Source organism: Mauremys reevesii, linkage group 7 (assembly GCF_016161935.1).
Source record: "Mauremys reevesii isolate NIE-2019 linkage group 7, ASM1616193v1, whole genome shotgun sequence".
NCBI lineage: Eukaryota > Metazoa > Chordata > Testudines > Geoemydidae > Mauremys > Mauremys reevesii.
In genome coordinates this window covers 56069197-56089119 of record NC_052629.1, presented here as the reverse complement: position 1 = coordinate 56089119, position 19923 = coordinate 56069197, and the positions used below count along the sequence as shown (strand labels likewise).

The 19923-nt window shown below is 42.2% G+C and overlaps 2 protein-coding genes across 6 annotated transcripts in view; one reads left to right on the top strand and one right to left on the bottom strand.

The window, feature by feature from the left end:
* The window catches only part of TSPAN14 (tetraspanin 14), an 81321-nt gene extending 67352 nt beyond the window's left edge, over positions 1-13969 (top strand). For all 4 annotated transcript variants that reach the window (XM_039481361.1, XM_039481363.1, XM_039481362.1 and 1 more), the window contains 6 exons: positions 767-913; positions 2373-2543; positions 6789-6914; positions 9164-9208; positions 9865-9984; positions 11923-13969. In XM_039481361.1, the coding sequence (XP_039337295.1) occupies positions 767-913; positions 2373-2543; positions 6789-6914; positions 9164-9208; positions 9865-9984; positions 11923-11994 (681 nt within the window). In that variant the 3' untranslated portion in view covers positions 11995-13969. The remainder of the gene's footprint in view (positions 1-766; positions 914-2372; positions 2544-6788; positions 6915-9163; positions 9209-9864; positions 9985-11922) is intronic.
* A 4221-nt stretch (positions 13970-18190) lies between these two features.
* Positions 18191-19923, bottom strand: part of LOC120368994 (rap1 GTPase-GDP dissociation stimulator 1-like) — a 50807-nt gene continuing 49074 nt past the window's right edge. Inside the window, exon 15 of one of the 2 annotated variants that reach the window (XM_039481833.1) lies at positions 18191-19203. In XM_039481833.1, coding sequence (XP_039337767.1) covers positions 19052-19203 — 152 coding nt within the window. In that variant the 3' untranslated portion in view covers positions 18191-19051. The remainder of the gene's footprint in view (positions 19204-19923) is intronic. The other variant, XM_039481834.1, reaches the window with a different exon arrangement.

Sequence of the window (19923 nt, the reverse complement as noted above, 5' to 3'; positions counted from 1 at the left end):
GCATTAGTGGCTCCTCCACGCTTAGTGTTGTTTTTGTTTTTTTTTAAGTGCCTTTGCATTCCCTTTACTGAAAGCCTCTCCTAGCTCTAATTTAGCATAAGACAATAACAAAATAAAGTAGACTTTTTTTAAAAATAAAGATTTCACACATTTGAAACTCTTCTCTCCCTGATAGTAGGCAGGGCTGCTGAAACAGAAGGGTTTATATATAAAAAAAAAAAGCTTACATTTGTGGAAAGTTGACATAAATGTGCAGATTACCATGAATGTTTTTTTTTCCCTCTAGCTTTCTTTGTTTTCAGGTGTGAAATGGGAGAGGATTGGGCTCTGCCATGTCTTCCTGGGGTAATCTCACTGTCTCATTCCCTCTGGGGCAGAAAGGCATCACACTGCTCTCTGTCCCTCTGAGCTTCCCATCTCTCTTCCCTCCCACTCTGTCCCTTCTATTTTTTCTGGTTTGTTGGGCGACCTGTGGGGAGGCAGGTTAGGGAGGCCTGGTGTTTGGACGGCTTGACCTTTTGTGGGACATATCTGTAGGTATAATACACAAATTAGCATGTGGAAGATTGCATATTAACATTTTTCCGGAGAGTATTTCTGTGTTATGGTGGCTATTTGCAAACACATTGAATTAATAAAGCAAGTAATGAATGCAGGAGGAGACAGAAGTAGAACTTGGAGGGGTGGGGGAAATAAAATACAAGTTCTGATCATGAAATCGTGCTTATTTTGTTTACCTATTTTCCCTTGTGATTCTTCTCTTTAGGGTGTATTATCTGATCTCACGAAGGTAACCCGTCTCCATGGCTTTGACCCGGTGGTACTTGTCTTGGTGGTTGGAGGAGTGATGTTCGTTCTGGGATTTGCTGGTTGCGTAGGAGCATTGAGGGAAAACATCTGCCTTCTGAAGTTTGTAAGTAACTTGGTGGTGCTGTGTGGTGGCTCAGGGAAGAGAAAGGATGGTGTCACAGTTAAAAGGAGAACTGCTAAGTGAAACCTAATCACATCAGCCACGCCATAAGGGGCTCGTTCACCTGCACATCTACCAACTATCATGTGCCAGCAATGCCCCTCTGCCATGTACATTGGCCAAACCGGACAGTCTCTACGCAAAAGAATAAATGGACACAAATCTGACATCAGGAATCATAACATTCAAAAACCAGTGGGAGAACACTTCAACCTCTCTAACCACTCAGTGACATACTTGAAGGTGGCAATTTTGCAAAAAAAAAAAAACTTCAAAAACAGACTCCAAAGAGAGACTGCTGAACTCAAATTAATATGCAAATTAGATACAATTAACTTAGGTTTAAACAGAGACTGGGAATGGTTGGGTCATTACACTAATTGAATCTATTTCCCTATGTTAAGTTCTCCTCACACCTTCTATGGGTCATCTCAATTATCACTTCAAAGGTTTTTTTCTCCTGCTGATGATAGCTCATCTCAATTGATTGGACTCTTCCAGTTGGTATGCATACTTCCACCTTTTCATGTTCTCTGTATGTATAAATATCTCCTGTCTGTGTGTTTCATTCTGTGCATCCGAAGAAGTGAGCTGTAGCCCACGAAAGCTTATGCTGAAATAAATTTGTTAGTCTCTAAGGTGCCACAAGTACTCCTGTTCTTTTAAACAGAACCACATATTTGAATTAAGCGCAGATATGTATGTGGTAAATATTCCTGCTGACGTGGCTGGGGCTGGTATCCAGAACAGCAGTACATTTAGACTTTCTTTCTCTTACATTCTGGAATGGGTTCCGATACCAGAAGTCTCATTGCAACCCATAGCACTTGTAATGTCACAAAATTAGGCATTCTAGGAAACCTTCAATGAAACAGGAAATGTTGAGAGGATTTTGTGGAAGGTTTTTATAAATTTATTTTTTTCTTAAGTTAAAATGCATTTCTCTTCTGAACAGTTGGTAGGTGGAACTGTAGGACCCCAGCACAGAAATCAGTGCTTAACTCAGTTTTAATTCTAATGTTACACTGGATCCAGAAGCTAAGCGCTAAATTGAGAAAAGAATTGAAATGAAAATCCAAGTAGCTACCTTTGTCAGGACCATTATTTTTGTGTGTTGCCATCTCTGACTGGCTTATTCGTTTTTCATTATCTCTGTATTACAATGGACCATGACACGGTGTCTATGGTCACTGCAGACTTTAAGATGACCAAATAAGATAACTCCACCTATTGTATTTTGTTTCCCATTGTGTTTTTATTTAATTGGCCTTGTGTCTTGATCAGATTTGTACTTTGTAAGCATTTTACTGAAGTCCTTGTATCTACTTTTAATTGAGTTGAGACATGGTTATATTTGAAATAAGAGTTTTTATAATCTATGTCCTGTGACTTTATTTTGCAGTTTTGTGGAGCAATCGTACTTATATTTACGTTGGAGCTGGCTGCGGCAGTACTGGCTTTCTTGTTCCAGGACTGGGTGAGGGACCGGTTCAAGGAATTCTTTGAGAATAACATTAAATCCTACCGAGATGACATCGATCTACAGAACCTCATTGACTCATTGCAGAAAATTGTAAGTCATCCTTCAACTTGTCACATTTTCTTCCTCTTTTTCACCCTAAGCACAATCTTAGTCTTTGAGGTTTTCCAGGTGTTGGGATAGCATTTCCTCTCAAGAGACTTTAAAAAAAAAAAAAAATTATGTTCTACCTTTTTTGGACTGCCTTGATTTTACTCAATGGTGTCAATAGCTGTGTCCCTCCAGCAATATGAAGATAACTCTTAATACCCTAAAATAATTCTGCAACCAAGCAAACTGCATAGCTGTTGACTTAATCGTCACATTGCGTTTACATGGACTTCGCTGTCCGTGTACACAGACACAGTGCAGGACCTTTCTGTTTCAGAAACCTAGACCTCTACCACTTGAGCCAAAGGAGAATATCTCAAGTATAAAGGTATTGGGTCTTATCCTCAATAGGCCAGTCTCAAAGGGTACTTCTTCACTACAGTTTGTCTGGGTGATCAATGCCTGAGTGCCCAGGTTAGCCTAGCTCAGGGGTGAGCAGCCATACTACAAAGCCCTACCTGAGTTACCTGCTTGTATTATGAGGACTTCTGGGGGGCATGTCCCATGGGCTTTTGTGCTTCAGTAAGCTGAGTTGCTCTCTGGTTCTTTCAAAATGATTTGCTGGAGAACTTCTCTGCCCTTCTGGGTATGTGGGAAGGCATTGTAGGCCTATCAGCACTCAAGTGATTTAGCTTGTGTCCTGCAAAGCTGGCAAGTTACCAGTCTCACTGAAGGCAGAACCTGGGCTCTAACCCTGGGCCAGCTAGCCCAGATTGAAAGCACCACTATACTCAGATGAGAGGTCTGTGTGTATGGCAGGAGGGGAGTTAAGAGCAACACCTGAGCAAGAGCCCAGCTTCACTCTGTGCAGTGAAGGCATTTCCTAAAGAGTAAGACAATTCTACTAATGGGAGTGGTGCTAACATTCCATCCATTAGAGGACAATGGCATGCATGCACACCAGGATATTACAAGGCCTACAGTAATAATTGAGTGATGGTTTCTAGATCAGTTGGCCAACAGCTTCTTACCCTAATGTAAGTATGCAAGGCAAAGAACACCTCTAACACTACCCAGGTGCTCAGTCAGCACTTCATCAGGGACAAACTTTCTAATAGAACTTCAAAGACTAACCATTGTGTGTGAGATCTCACACAGGCTGTGGTGAAGGGGGTCAACTTCCTCTGTCCAGTGCTTTTCTCCCATGGCACAGAGGATTTTTACAGGCAATTTCTTTCCATCCTTTCCAGGCTAAGAACCAGAAATCAGTCTCTTATCATTGCTACCAGTTTCTGAATCCTTGGCAATGTTGCACTTGCCTTCCACTTGGATGGTTGATGCAAGCAGTGCCAGCAACAGCTTCCCCTGTCCCAATGCTCTTTTCGTCCATTCCTCCAGGTGTTCAACACTAGATGTAGAAGTGGTTAAAGACTATCTTTCTGCTAGCTCAGATAGTCATGTAGACCCTTGGAGATGTTCTAATTCTCCGATTTCTACACTGGCGGATGCCATAGGCAATTTGTGCAATGTGGTGCTCTTTAGTAGACCCGATTAAGTCACCACAGCTCATTTTTACCGGCTCGCAATGAGTTCTCAGCATGAGTAAATGTCTCAGCTCAGCATACTATTTTCATGTTTCTTGGTGTTGCTATTGATCCAGGTTTAATGCAATGAGACAGGCTAATGTGCTAAGCTGATTTACAGGTGAACCCTTATTAAATGCTCTTAATAAAAATAAAAGGCTAAATTTCCCCAAAAGAGTTCCACAGCTAGATTATCAGGCTAAGAAATGTGGAAATAACAAAGCCAGAAAATCTCTGAATAAGCCTGTCACTCACCCACAGTGGGTAACAACACAGTTAGGCAACAGGGAAACAACTTGACATCCATCACTAAATGTAGCTCTGTAAGACTGAGGAAACCCTTCAAGAAGGTACTGCCATATTTTTTCAGTGCCACGTTGAAATCCGTCTTCTAACGAGGCATGGGATGACTTGCGTGCCTTCAATATGTGACCCAGGGATAGTGGAAGAGCTTTTTGTATACAGCTCATTTGCACTGACTAATGCAAAGCCATATTACCTTGTGGCTTACATTTGAGCAGGACTTCTCCTTTATGGCCTTACCTTACTTACATAGACTGATTGGCAGTTTTAGTAGGCGCATGGCTTCTAGCAGTGCTTTTTGTAGGGGGTGGAGGCTGGGGGGGGAGGGGGGGAGGGAGAAGGGGTGGATGAAAAAGCGGAAATCCACTTCCTGTTGTCTTCAAGTTTTTATGTACAGCCTCTGAACCATATGGATATAAGGAAGTAGAAGGAAGGTATTGGCCCAGAATAATTTTTAGCAGTTTTTTTTCCCCCCTTCTTCTAGCCACTACTGCAAACCTTTTTTCCTCCAAAGTTAATGCATTTTTTCTGAATTGCCCAAACTATTGTGACACGGTCCATTCTAAAACAAACTTATTTTCCAGTGTTGTGTATTGGATGTTGCTGTTCCTGAAGTTATTGTTGATTAGTTTATTCTCTCTAATGGAACACAGTATATTTGGTCCACACTTCCCATAATAATATAATTTTAAAATTATAATGGAGACTTTTGAAAATGTCGTTTCATTAACCAGGCTATTTTCTCTGGATCAGTAAATTTGATTCTTTGTCTTGTTAGCTCAAATCATGTGTATATATCTTTTTGGTGAAAACACTTCAGGAATGTGTTTCTGATTAAGCTTTGTGAATTTTGTAGGTTTTGTATACAAATTCCCCGGTAAAATGGGGATGGGAAAATCCTACATTGTTGTGGAGATTAAGTGTTTAATTACAGTTCCATAAAACACTGACATTTGGGGAAAGTTCAATCTCTAACAATTTTCTATATTTGCTTATGGCAAATGCTTGTGTAACTGGTCTGTGGAGGGTGGGGCAAAGTTGTACCCCATAACTATTCAAAATTTGCCAGCTGTAGTTTTGCTTTGCTTAACAGTATCTCATCCAAAGTATATAAAAACATAAATTGCTTGATTAATACGAGAACGAAGCCCTGTTTATATAAAATGGGTACAGCATGGGTGGACAGTGGAAGTGCATGGTTTCCATAATGTATCTACCTGAAACCAGTGGGATCAACTCATAGAAGTGAAGTGATACTTCATTTTCTAGGCCAAGTCTGTCCATAGCCTTTCTTCTGATTATATCATTTAGAGTGCCATTTGTGATGACATTTCTTGTCATGTTGATGTCTGTCTGTCTCCAGGAACTGGATGGAAGTTACAATTTGAACAGATACCGTGGTCTAGGGCAATGGTTTTCAAACTGCGGGTCACAACCCAGTACTGGGTCGCGGAATGTAAGGCACTGGGTCGTGGCAGCTCTGGTCAGTACCGCTGACTGGGCTGTTAAAAGTTCAAAGTCCCATCGGCAGTGCTGCCCAGCTAAGGCAGGCTAGTCTCTCTACCTGTTCTGACACCGCACTGCACCTCAGAAGCAGCCAGCAGGAGGTCCAGATCCTAGGCGGGGAGGCAATGGGGCTGCCCCCACTCTGAGCACTGGTTCCCAGCCAATAGGAGCTGGGGCAGGGGGGTCGATGCCTGCAGGCGAGAGCCACACAGAGCTGCTTGCGTGCCTCTGCCTAAGAGCTGGACCTGCAACTGTCCGTTTCCGGGGCACAGCACGGTCTGCAGTGCCAGGACAGGCAGGAAGCCTGCATTAGCACCCCTGCTGTGCCGCTGACTGGGAGCCGCCCAAGAGAAGCCCGTGCCCCAACCCCTTGCCCCAGCCCTGAGCCCCTCCCAAACCCAGAGCCCACTCCTGCACCCCAAATCCCTCATCCCCATCCCTACCCCAGAGCCTGCACCCCAACCCCTTGCCCCAGCCTGGAGCCCCCTCCCACACCCTGAACCCCTTATTCCTGGCTCCACTCTGTAGGCTTGAGCTCCTCCCACACCCCAAGTCCCTCATCCCCAGCTCCGTTGGGTCACAGGCATCAACAATTTTCTTCAACTGGATCGCCAGAAAAAAAGTTTGAAAACCTCTGGTCTAGGGTAAGCAACATGGAGCTGGATGTACTAGGGACTTCAGAATTCTAATTCTTGCTTGGCCATTGATTTACTGTGCCTTAGAAAAGTCACTTATCTCTGTACCTCAGTTTCTCGATCTGTTAAACTGAGCTGATAACACTTGTCTATCTCACAGGACTATTACGAAGATGATTTTCTTTATACAGCACTTCTACGTTTTTCTTCATCTGTTGCAGAACCATTGCTGTGGTGCTCAGGGGCCAGATGACTGGGATCTTAACATTTACTTCAACTGCAGTACTGAAAGCAAAAGTCGTGAGAAGTGTGGGGTCCCCTTTTCCTGCTGTGTACCTGATCCTGCTGTGAGTTGTTTCCTGGCTTTGTATTTCTATATTATTATTGGAGAATTTTGAAGGGATGTGCTTCCTGAATATGCTGTAATGTCTAGGGTTTTAAGAAGAAGGGAAATAAAGATTGGGAGGAAGAGAGTTTATTTTCAGCATATTTTCTCCTTTTCTATGTGTTTGGGAGTGGGAAGAGTATGGAAAGACCGAAAGAAAAAGAACAGGAAGAGTAAATGAAGATGATGGAGGGGAGAGCCTCTGAGTCTATAATGTATGCTACATTTGCTCCTATCTTGCTGAAGAATCTGTTTCACTGTACGTTGCTATTCCAGATTCCTCAGAGATCCAAAGAAACTTTTTATAGTCTATTACTGAAACACACTGGTGTCAGAACTAGAGAAACTATTTTTGTATCCCTGAAGCCTGTGGATGTTGGTTTTAGATATTGTTTTCTTGAGTTTCTGGTCTCTTGTTCCCAAAGCTGATGGGATCTGGGAGCTCTGTCTGAGCAGTGTGCTCAGCCCCTAGGGTGAAGGGTCTTAAAACTGTTCTATACCCACCCTTGTGATAGATACAATACCATGGACTCATTGGTTCTATTGATAAAATGAGTAATCGTATTGGCCTCAGTGGGATTTATACACTTTAGTACTTTGCTGGATTTGGGCCCAAAAGCAGTCAATTTGGCTTGCTTGCCTGGCAGTGACATGAACCTTTAGTTGGGCATGAGGAATATAGGATCTCAGTGCTTCAGAAGAGTTTGAAGGATGCCCCTCTCTCAAGGTTTGATTTTTTTTTTTTTTTAAATAGCAGTCTGAATTAGTCCCACTCAGTTTGATTTCATCACAAACTGTTTCTGGCATTCGCTACTCTGAAGCTATTTTTGGCATTTAATTCCTATAACTGCAAATTATGGTAAATTGACAGCTCTAATTATGAAGCAAACAGGTTTTCATTTTTATTTTATCTTATTTTGCTTTCCTCTTAACAAAACTGTGGTCTTGAAATGAATCTCAGAATTGCTCACACACACAAGTATCTCTTTATCTATTGAGGCCACAAGTAATTTCAGTAGTCTCTGTGCTCTGTAAGGCTTAGAGTTCAGTACACTTCAACATCAGGTCCTACTTTTAGGGTTTGTTAGAATTTTAGAGTCTCTGGTTACTTGGTAGACTTTTGAACTAAATGCACTAAAAATAATCCAAGTCAAATAGCTTGTGATATTGTAGGAGTCCAGCTACTAGCTGATCAAAAACACAAACATGTCCCCAGAAGGGGGAAGGAGGGGAGCACGACTGGCTTACAAGCATCCCCTGCTTTCTCATGTAAATAAATGAGCTTCTTTTTTTTTTTTTTTTTTAAATCCCTTCTTCAAAATGTTCAACTGTTGCGTGGGACTTCAGCCACACACAGGGCCGGCTCCAGACCCCAGCGCACCAAGCGTGCGCTTGGGGCGGCATTTTGCCGGCAGGGCGGCAGCCGGCTCCGGCGGACCTTCCGCAGTCATGCCTGCGGGAGGTCCACCGGAGCCGCGGGACCAGCGGCTCCAGTCGACCTCCCGCAGGCATAACTGCAGACGGATCGCTGGTCCCACGGCTTGGGTGGACCTCCCGCAGGCATGACTGCGGATGCTCCACCGGAGCCGCTGACCAGTGAACCCTCCACAGCTGCGGGAGGTCCACTGGAGCCGCGGGACCAGCGGACCCTCCACAGTCATGCGTGCGGGAGGTCCGCTGGTCCCGCGGCTCCAGTGCACCTCCCGCAGGCATGACTGCTTGGGGCGGCCAAATTCTTAGAGCCGCCCCTGGCCACACAACTCCATAAGGTTGGTTGAAGTCAGTTGGCTGAAGTGACACAAGTCTTCGAAGGTGTAGGTATTTGGTCGTTAGCCTTTCAAGAAGTAGGTGTTGGAGATGTCTGCAGAATAGTGATACCGCTGAGGGGGCTGTAATTTATTATGTTGGGTAGGCCTTGGTGATGAAAGCTGAGAGGTGGAAGAAACAAGTTTGTAAGGATATGTGGGGCCTATAAAGTAATGGGAGAACATAACCATGTCCTTCAGCACGTCTCATGGTCTTATAAAAAGATAAGCTTTTTCATTTTAAAAAAAATGAAATAGTGGAGCATGAACAGAAAATAGAAAAGTTCCCTCAGTTGGTGTTGGTTGTAGTTTGATCATGAGTCTTCTAACAGATAAACATCTTCCTGTCAACTCAAGCTGGTAGGATTGTATTAATATTTCTAACTTTTTCCCCCCCCCCTCCCAGCAAAAGGTTGTGAATACGCAATGTGGATATGACATCAGAGCACAGGTGAGCATCTGCTACCCACAGTGTTGGTGTTTCTAGCTGGTGGTTGTTCAGCTGTGGGATCTAACACACTGATCAATTAGATTGGGTCACTCTTAAAAAAAACTTAAATATTTTGGCCTATCTTTTAAATTTGAGAAACTAAGAGTAATAGTTAATGTTTATTCAGGACCTATAACATAGAGCAGCAAGGCAAAACTATGAGAACAAATAACTGTATGCTGGTCTATACCATCACCTGTATGGAAGCTGCCCCGGGAATTTCCTGTACCCCGTCAGAGGGTCTGCCTGTACTAGGGACAGGGGAGAGAGACAGTGGATATGTTTCATCGGCGGGAGGTGGTGAGGTGGGGCTGTTATCACTGAAAGAAGAGACTCAAAGTTCAAGTGTATTCTAAATAAGCTTCTATGCTTCTGGTTATTTAGCTGAACTTTTGACTAATTAATAGTCAATTTTGCAGCAAGAAATATGTACTGATTCATGAAGCTCAAGACAATCTGAGTTACAAGTCTCTAGTTCTTGTACTTCTGGATTCCTTTTAAAAATACTAGTTCTGTCAACTACAGACCCATACAAAGAAATGTCACCTGCATAGTTATAGTAAATATAAGGGAAAAGTAACATGCTTTTTCTCCCCCCCCTCTCTCTCTCTACGCAGAAGAAAAACCAATGGGACAATTTAATTTTCACCAAGGGTTGTATCCCTGCTCTTGAAGCTTGGCTACCCCGAAACATCTACATTGTTGCAGGCGCCTTCATAGCTATCTCATTGCTGCAGGTCAGTGGTTTCATTCTTCTACTGCTACAGTAAAAGCTTCAGCCTCACATCTTCTGCCTGCTATATGGTAGTTGGAGGAAAATAATATATTAGAAACTTTGAAATCCTTGGGTTTTGTGAGGGGAAAAAAATAACACTGTGTTTTTGCAGGGTGAAAGTGTATGTGGTTTTATTTTAATTTCTTAGCTTTGTGAAATGTTAAGTCTCTCTTTAAGGGAAAAATGCATGGCTTTTAGGTTTTTTTAAAATCACTAGTAAGGACAAAGCTGCAAAGTGGGGAGATGATGTTGTAACCTCTCATTTCCATAGACCTATGTTCAAGCTTGCCTTTAACTTGTGACACAGTGGGTTTGCTGGTCTCATTGCATTTTCATGCCCCTTTTCGTCAATATCCTAAAACCACCCCATGGTCTGGTACCGCTGAACGTATTTGGTAATCTGTGCTCAGGAGAAGCCCAGGACTAGAACGGTAGCAATGTCTGATCTTTAACTGGCTCATCTTTGAGATCATAGAAGTCTTCAGTGACTAGGTCTTCTCCTTAAATCAGTAAATTATTTTATATTGGGTGATGTACCCACAATGAAATGTAATCTGAGAAAATTAAATTTCTTCCTCTTAAATTTTCAAAAATGGCCCAACTTTTTGTTAAAAACACGAAAGTTTTACCGTTTTTTTTGGGGAGGGAGGGAGGGAGAACACATGCACATGCACAACCTTTTTCCAAAATTTTCAACCAAAACCAGTTTTCATTGAAACACTGCAAAAGTTTGAATGTGGGGGAAGAGGGTGTTAATTTGAAAAAGGCCATTTCATGGCAATTTTTTTGAAAATCAGTTTTGGTGAAAGGCTCAATGAGATGAAATTTTTCACACTAAAGTTTGTGGTAAATGTTTCATCCCTTTTGGCACAGTTAAATGTGAATTAAACATACAAAAAACTGAAAGAGAGAGAGAGGGTCAGGCTATATGATGATCAAAGGGATGGAATGCATGGCATATGAGCAAAGACTGAAGGAACTGAGTATGTTTAGTTTGGAAAAGAGGAAATTAAGGAGGAGGGATATGTGATAGTGCCTTTCAAATACTTGAAAGGCTGCCCTAAAAAAAAAGTTTCTTTTTTCGTTTTCCCCTCTCTTGTCCCAGAGGGCAGGACAAAGGACAATATATTCAAACTACTGCATAGCAGATTTAGATTAAATTCTCAGGAAAAACTTCCTAAGAGTAAGAACAGTAGGACAATGGAACAGACTGCCTAGGGAGGTTGTGGAAGCTCCTACAATGGAGGTTTTCAAAATGAGGTTGGACAGCCCATCTGTCTTGGATGGATTAGACCCAACAAATTCTGCATTTTGGCAGAGGGTTAGACTGAGCAGATGACCCTTGTGGTCCCTTCTAACCCTCTGATTTTAAAAATCTTCAAGTTGAGTCACTGAACTAGGCAGAAAAATGGAAATGCCTGAAATGTTTAAAAGTAACTAAAGTGATGGGAGAGTGTTAGACCTAAAGGAACCTAGCTGTACCTGGCTCCCAACTCGGGGACACACAAGTCATATGATTGTTCCCAGCCCTGTAGAAGAGTTACATGAAAGCATCTTTTTTTTTTTTAATCACCTTTTTTTTTGTTTTGTTTTATAGGCCAGATTATGCCACCCTTACCCCCACTGGGTAGTGTGTACCTATTTGGGTGAGAAGTCACTGAGCCTGCAAATATCTTAAGCATAACTTCACTCACATGAGTAGTTTCATTAACTTTAATGGGAACCCTCATTTGAGAAGAGTTATACATGTGCTTAAGTGTTTGCAGAATTGGAGCCTGACTAAGGGTAGCAGAATCTGGCCCTTTACTCAGAGCAGCCTCACAACTTGGTAATCTTCTGAATGTGTGTTTTTCCCTCCCAGACTGCTTACAGGTTTTGTCTTTTTGTGTTTTGTCTTTAGATTTTTGGGATTTTCCTGGCCAGGTCACTGATTTCGGATATTGAAGTTGTAAAGGCAGGTCATCTTTACTGAAGACGAAAGCAGACACCAGCTGTGAAGACACACACATTTCACTGCTATTGATTTGACATCCAGGGAAAAGAAATTGAGACACACACAGGCCTTGGAGTGCTCCAGGTTTTAAAAGCCTTATTTTTGTATCAGCCAGATGTTACTCCGCTTCTGCTTTTGCTGCAGGCTGGTGCAGAAAGAACACACTGCTTCCTCCCCCAGATCCCCTTCTCCCCAGTGCAACATCAGTTTCTTTCTCCAAGGGGAAGACTAGATGTAAACCTTTTTTGGTGTGGAAGAGATTCCCCTAAACCTATGAGGGATGGATCAAAAGACTCCAGTAAGCAGAATGGAAACTGCTATAAACCAGTCCCTTCCCTTACAGCAGCAAGTTCTTCAAGGTCTGTTTTGTCTTGGCTCCTAGCTACCATCATTGGAGGTTGCCAATGTTGCATTCATTATGTGGATCATAGCTGCATCTGTTGTGATGTTTGTCATGGTCTTAGAAGAGAGTGTCCTAAAGATCGACAAATGACCGCATTGATGGAATAGGTAAAGGAGGTTACTTAATGTCTATTCTCAAAACATTGTAGTCTGTTCTCGAAACATCAAGCATTTCATTGTGTTCTGTTTGAGTGGAAGGCCCAGGCAGTTATGTCATTGGATTATTGTGAGTCATGATAGTCTTGGTATTAGAGACATTTCTTTACAGTCATTAAGTCTCTAATTGTCAGATGGAACCTTAGCTGTGCAGAAGTAGGGAGCGTCCCTATATGACCTGAGCTAATGTCGATATTTCAGTAGGGACTCAAATGCTTGAGTAACCGAAGCCACTTATTTTGAAAGTTCTTGCCAACATAAGTTTCTCAAGACGGAGTAATTTAATTATACGTTGATAGCATATTTGGAAATCTTTTCATGAGGGTAGGTGGATTCTCTGATGCTATTTCTCCTTTTTAGCTGTTTGTAAATAGTTTTAATTTATAGAGGAGAAAATCTCACCATTTGCTTACACTGTTTTGTAGAGCAATTACTTCTAAAAAGAGTGATATCTGCTGGGCTGAAGGCATTTAAAAATACTGCTTGGTACAAGAGATCATTGAATAAGCGATTGTGTCCGTCAAGAGCTCTCTAGTCTGCCATCTGTTCTCTTTCACACCTGTCCACTGCACTGTTGTTTATCATCTTCTTTGACTGTTGATTGCCATATTAGGACTAAAAAGAAATTAAAGGACAAGCTAAACTCTGTTAGGCCTTTGATTCAGGATTTTCCAGGCTAGTCGAAAGCTGATCTAACGTACATAAGAGTCTAGAGGAGCACTGGAGTTACTAGCATTAATTTATTTAAAAAAATCTTTTGAATGCATTGTTGTTTCCCATTCCATTTGTCCTTTGCTGCTCAGCCTTTCCTGCAAAAATGCCAGATCCAGTCATGCTGAAGAAATGCTCAGAGCTGCGTCTCCAGAATAATGCTGTAGGCCCTGGCCCAAAGTGAGTGCAGCTCCCATTGAAGTCAAATGGGTGTGGCTCCCGTTTACACCAGGGATGAAATTAAATCCTTATGCAGTTTCCTGCAAACTGGGGTGCTTAAGACCTGATCCAAAGTCCACGAAGTCCAATGGAAAGACTCCCATTGACTTCAGTGGCCTTTGGATCTGGCCTGCAGTGCTAGTCCAAACCATTCTTCTGCTCTTCTGTGAAATCAAAAGTCAGAGCAGAAATAATTGTAAAAGCTGAAATGTGTGATACGTAATAAGAAACTCTTTTAAACAGTTGTTGCAGTGTCAATTTTACTGTGGGCTATTTACTAGCAAACTGTTCATTGCTTGTAGTGGCACCCTATTTTTCAGGGATAGCAGTTACTTGCAGTGCCTAACGTACATTCTAGTAAAGTATATATTTTTGTAATTATATTTTACTACATTAATGCTTGTTTCCAAAGTGTTATGCTTTCTTAGAATGCCAAACTTCTGAATATATCTTTTTTTTATATATATATGTGTGTAACATTTTGTGTGTTATCTAAGTATTAAAGAGCAATTCACTGGAAGAAAGGTGATACCAATAGGGATCTGTACCAGCCTTTCTTGCATGAAAGCTAGAAGGCGGCTGCTTTGACATTCTGTGAAACATTTCATGGACAATGCTATATTTTGTATGTGGCTTTCAGCTGAGCTTTCTTGTTTCTTTTTCTGGCCAATGACTGAGACCGAACGGGAAAAGGAAGCCTGTCTAAGAATGGCTGATTTCCTCAGAGACTGACAAAGAATACAGTGTCTATTGTATTCTTCTGCAAGACCTGAAGGTATAATCTCCAGGCATATGCTGTGACTTTTTTTTTCTCTTTGATCTACAACAAGAAGAAAAACAGTAAGTAGGAGAAGCTGGAAAGAGGGCAAAAGAAGCTTCTTCTACAGAGCCCTGAAAGTGAAGTCTGTGCCACATGTTTGCTGTATCTATTGCAGTGGCAACAGGCTCAAACTCTCTGCTGATACTTGCATTTAGTAGGTAGCACAGCAATGTCTATAGTTATTGCTTCAAGTTCTTCCACTAAGAACGTTGGTTTGCGGTGCCAGACAACCCAAGGCTTAGAGCTACATCAACCAATTTATGCTTGTAACCTGCAACAATACAGTAATCCATTTAGTTTGAAAACACTACATTCTGCTTGTGAAATGTAGCACCTGAATTGCATCTTGGGAATAGGTTTTACTATTCTCTGAACTTGTGAAGAGGTAGCACTTTCCTAAAAGACCAATAACATCAGCAGGCCATTTCCTTAGCTGGCGAAAATCAACATAGCTCCACTAGCTTCATTGGAACTACCCCAACACCAGCTGAGGATCTGGGCTGTAGTAAGACCTCTCTGTGGTTCTCTATATCTTCAGGTTTCTTCTGCTTGCTTGATGGCAAATGAGTGTCTAACTCCTCTTGTCTTATCAATCATGTCTTCTATGCAAAACAAACTTAATCTGAAGTGTAGCTTCACAATTAGATGCTTATTCCTGTTGCTTTTACTACTGTTAACACTTAAAGTTAATAGCAGCTGTTTACAACACTGCTTCAGTGCTCTGGTAAATAATGCTTAATGCCTCAAGAAAGCAGAGAATAGGGTTTTTATATAATTTTTCACTTTTCTGCTTTTGAATTTTCAAAAGTGCCTAAATCCCACATATAAAAGCGACTTGGGACTTAAGAGCCTATGTGTATTTAAAAGTGACTTTCCATATGGGACTTTGGCTCCTAAGTCACTTAGGTACTTCTGGAAATTTTGTCCCCAGCCATTTTAAAGAGCAGTTCTGCTGGCAGTGGCAAATATGGTTAGGAAAAACTAGATCCCTGAATTGATGTGAAACATGAACATTTGCCCATTGCTTACTAAACACATCTTTAAACAGAACATCCTTTATGAACCTGCAGTGCCTTAATTGCTAGAGATATGTAGGTTCTGATTGCCTGAGTCCTGCAAAGCTAACCAGCTAACTGCTTCTGCTGCCTCTCTAAGGCTTCTAATGAGGAGCAACTCAAATCATTCCACCACCAACTGCTTGAAGTTGAGATCTCAATGGTAGCATTCAGACGAAGTCCACCACACTACAATAGAAACAAGTTCGTTTTTTTTTAATTAAGATATCAGATGTGAGCTCTAACTTATATGACCTGAACTTGAGAGACAAAAGCAGAACTAATGGATTGCGCTATGAGAGGCAGGGGGCTCTTTACCACCAGCGCCGCAAAGCGCGCGCGGCGGCGTTCGCGGCGGCATTTTTGGCTCTCGAGGAGCACCGCATGCATGCTGCGCGTCCACACGGGCCGGGGCCGAGCGGACGGACGGCCGCAGCGCTGCGCGGGCGCGGTCCTTCCGGGGCTCCTCGAGGCCCGCCCGGCATGACTGGCAGGTCCGCTGGTGTCCCCCGGCTCCGGTCCCGCGGACCGCGCGCATGCCGCAGGCATGAGCACGGAGCAAGAGGGAGAGGACGCGCGAAGGAGGACGGGGGCGCGGCGGCGCTCGCGGCTGCTTGGGGCAGCCCAATTTCTAGAGCCGCCCCTGATGAGAGGACATTTAATTTCTAGGAAGTGAGTGCTTTTATTTCTGGGATAAATTTATCTTTATTTACTTTTTCACTTAATGCACCTGGATTCAGACACACAACTGCTTACAGATCAAGATGAGAATACATTCTTTTGTGAGCCCCAGATTGAGCAAAGCACACAGAAGTGTATCCTCTTCCCAAGGGAGAACCCCCGCCCCTCCTGGCAATTTGAACAATCCCTGCCCCATGTTGCAATAATCTTTTCTACAGCACAAGAAGGCTGGAGTGTGCTCCCACCAGAGTCTGTCAAGGCTGCTCCACAACTCAGCCTGAGCTGTATGTCAAGCAGTTCCCTACTCTTCCAGAAGCTAGGCATGTAGCTTTAACAGTGTTTCTAGTCCACAAAAGGATGGATCAAACTCTGCTCCCCAGTTGTTTTCCTTGGGGTTTGGTTTCCTTTTCTTCCAATACCTTTGTCTTCTAAGCCTTAAAATAAATTGACTTAATATATCAAACCTCATGTCTCTCATCACTGGAGCCGTGTTTTCTTTTCAGCTCTGAAACTTGTTGGATCCAGTCATTTGTAAATTGAGTGTTTTTATTGCTGAGGTTTAAATTCTTCATTGTTGCTTTTGATGACCAGCACAAACGATATGGTGCCTTTAGCATAGGTGCTTTTGGTATGTTTTTATATCGAGATCTTTTTAATTCATTCTTGTGTTGCGCTCCCAGCTGCCAAATGTTGCTTATGATTTATCGCACATATGTGTTCTGTATGGTCTGCCAAGTCAAAGACTGTAAATGAGTGTTCAAAGTCAGTGTCAAAGTGTTTCAAGGAGAACTGTAAAATGCGTTGTAGAGAAACAGTGGCAGAGTCCCTAAAATTTGTATAAATAAAGTTAATTTTCATTACCTGTATCACACTCTAATTTTATTTTTTTTAAGAAAGGACTTTAACGCCTCTCTGCCATGACACTTCGGGTCTGTTAATTTCAGCACTTGATGATATTGCACATTCCTAGGCTTCTGAGACCAGCTACATGGACAATTTAAAAAAAAAATAAACCCAACCATATAGCTAATTTGAAAAATGTCTTCTATACTTGGAATTATTGAAAAACTTAAACCATGTCTAAAAAATAAATCCTTCACCAGGAGGCGGAAGGGTCTAGGGATAAAAATGAAGATATCTGAAATTGAATTTGAAAGCATTAAATTGAGACAATAGTTTGTATTTCAGCCCTTGCTGAAAGGTGAGTTGTACACGTGTGTGTTACAAGTATGCACAAACCTATATTCATTCCTTGTGTGTAATGAGTCTTCTATGCTATTGGACCTTGCTTTCTATCAACATTCCATTCAATTTTAATTGTCTTCCTTTACTTAATGACTAGTTTTTTCTGATGTCATATGGCTGACATTTAAATATTTTGTACAAGAATATTCATGCAGCCATGTAAGATTCCTATGATAGAAAACTGACTGAATATAACCGTTGGTGTAGAGATTGAATATTTGAAATCATTCAGAACTAAACTTTTTTGGCCCTGATTCTCCTTTTTAGACTACATCTAGGCTGGAGTTTAGAGCCCTATTGTAATCTGAGTTGAGAGATTGCTAATTAGCTGGAGCTGACTAACACCTTTGTGAAGGTTTAATCTAAATATTCCACAAATGTTTGTTCTAGAGTACAAATGTTTGATTTACTCTGAGGGATGCTCCAATTCACAACAGTTTCTTGTGGGCTGTCCATGAACTGGTCCAGAATCTTCATAATGACGTGGACTGTGGAGATTCCCTCTCACCCTGGATGTGTGTCCCCTGTGCCAGGGATTCAGAGAAGGGCAGGATAGATCTGTTCATGGCAGCCCTAGTGTGTGCAGGAGCCGAGTTCTTCCCAGCCCCTTACAGCGCAGTCCTGTCCCTTTCTGCCTCCCACTTACCAGATCAGAAGCATAATCTGTCCCATGTCACCTTATAAAGTCTGACATGTTGCAGTGTCTCTTGGAGCATCTAATGCAGCTGTCGATGCTTGGCTCCTCTCGGTTGGTGCAGTCAGTAATGTAGTGATGTATACTGCAAGGAGTGTGGGGGCGGTCCTTTCCCCAGGAACAATACGCATAACCATGGAAGATTTAAAACAAAACACAACCTAGTATATCCATGCAGTTACTGAAATTTATTCCTTAAAAAGACATTTGGTCATGCATCATGATCAGGAAAGCAGATGTAATTAGGGAGGAAAACAAAATCTGAGACCATCAGAGCTACTCTGGTGCTGTAAAAGAGCCTTTAAAGGAATGTAAATACAACTTACTTCCACTTTAGGGCCAGTTTACTCTGCCAGACCAGCATAAAGGGATCTTAGTTTAAAATGAGAATCATTCTAATGAGTCACATGATGAGTTAGCAGACATTCTGAAAGCCCAGAGAGTGGGAACTACTCCATCCATCTCACACTGTGCATGTCAAGACTCTCAGCTCTGAGGCATCCTGCCAACACTGCCTCAGCAGAGGACTTTGTGCATGTTGGGAAACAAAAATTGCGGTGGTCCTGGCCCACTTCTCAAACAAATTACCACAGCAGCCAGGGTGTAAGACTGGGGGTGGGGAGGACCCCTCCTGCTCCACCTGTCTCTCCAGAGGGCTAAAGGGCATATCTTGCCACTAGTGCTAGGCCTGAGAGGAATGAGGGGGCAGGGGAAGAAGGATCTTTATTGCAGTTTCTATGGAGGGAGGAGGCAGCTCCTTGCCCCGTCCCTGCCATAGGGGGTGTCCCTGCTGTAGTGTAGTTACGGCCTTGGATTGCCTGTGAGTACCTGAAGCTGAAGTAACACGGTGTGGGTGCAAACTAGATGTACAAATGGATATACAGTGTTCCATGTACAGTTTTGAAAATGAGGCCCTACATGTCAACGAGAGCTGTAGCCTGCACTGTGTTTAATAGCATTTAGTGGACATCAACATGATAAATATGGTGGCTGTTGGCAAAAGATAACATTTTCTTGAAATACCCCAGCTGCCACAGAAAGCAGCACCAACAGCTATGGCGAAACAAAGCCGGTGTTTTGACTCTCATCTCTCAGTATCTGGAGAGTCATTACAGCCTGCTTGACCACATTTGCATTACTATGGCTACAAAGTTTTTCCAAGGTTTCTTTAATGTTGTCCTCTTCTACTTCTTGTTTTAAATCACCTGAAGGGAGATCAAACACAGACTTTAATGGCATGCATTAGTCCATACGCTGAAGGAGATACTACAATGTAAGGCTGTATTGCAGCCACGGGTTAACTCCACTAGATTTTATTTAAATAGAAACAGAGTCTCACTTGGGATGATGATTTTTGTAAAGAAGTTAACTTCTTTGCAACTGTTAACTAATTGCCCTGTTTAAATATCTTTTCTTTTGTTACTTCACCTTCCCAGAAGAACTAAATATAAAATAATTTTTCAGACTGTATTACAAAAGTCATGCTCCTGCCTCCACCTAGTGCTTTATATTTTGCTTCAGCATTTCATACCAGGAAGATTTGACTCTCAGCATCAAGGTTAAAAGATGTCTGTAGCGTGCTAATGAAATAGACCACTGAGAAAATCTTTATAGGTCAGATCCCCAGCTGCTGTAAACCAGCATAGCTCCACTGAAATCAATAGAGCTTTGTTGATTTATACCAGCTGAGGATCTGACTACCTGGTTTATGGTTCAGCAGTCTGGGTACATGGGGTGGTCTGAGGACTGTTGGGATATAATAAATGGAAAAGTCTGCTCAGGCAATAGATTTTTAAACTTAGAAATTCTTGCGTTTTCAAAAAGAAAAAATCTGGAACCCATTTCAGGTTTCCCCTGAACCGGTTTAGAAAAATGTGGAGAGAAAAAAAAATCAGAACTATTTGGGCAGACTCTCCATTGGCACA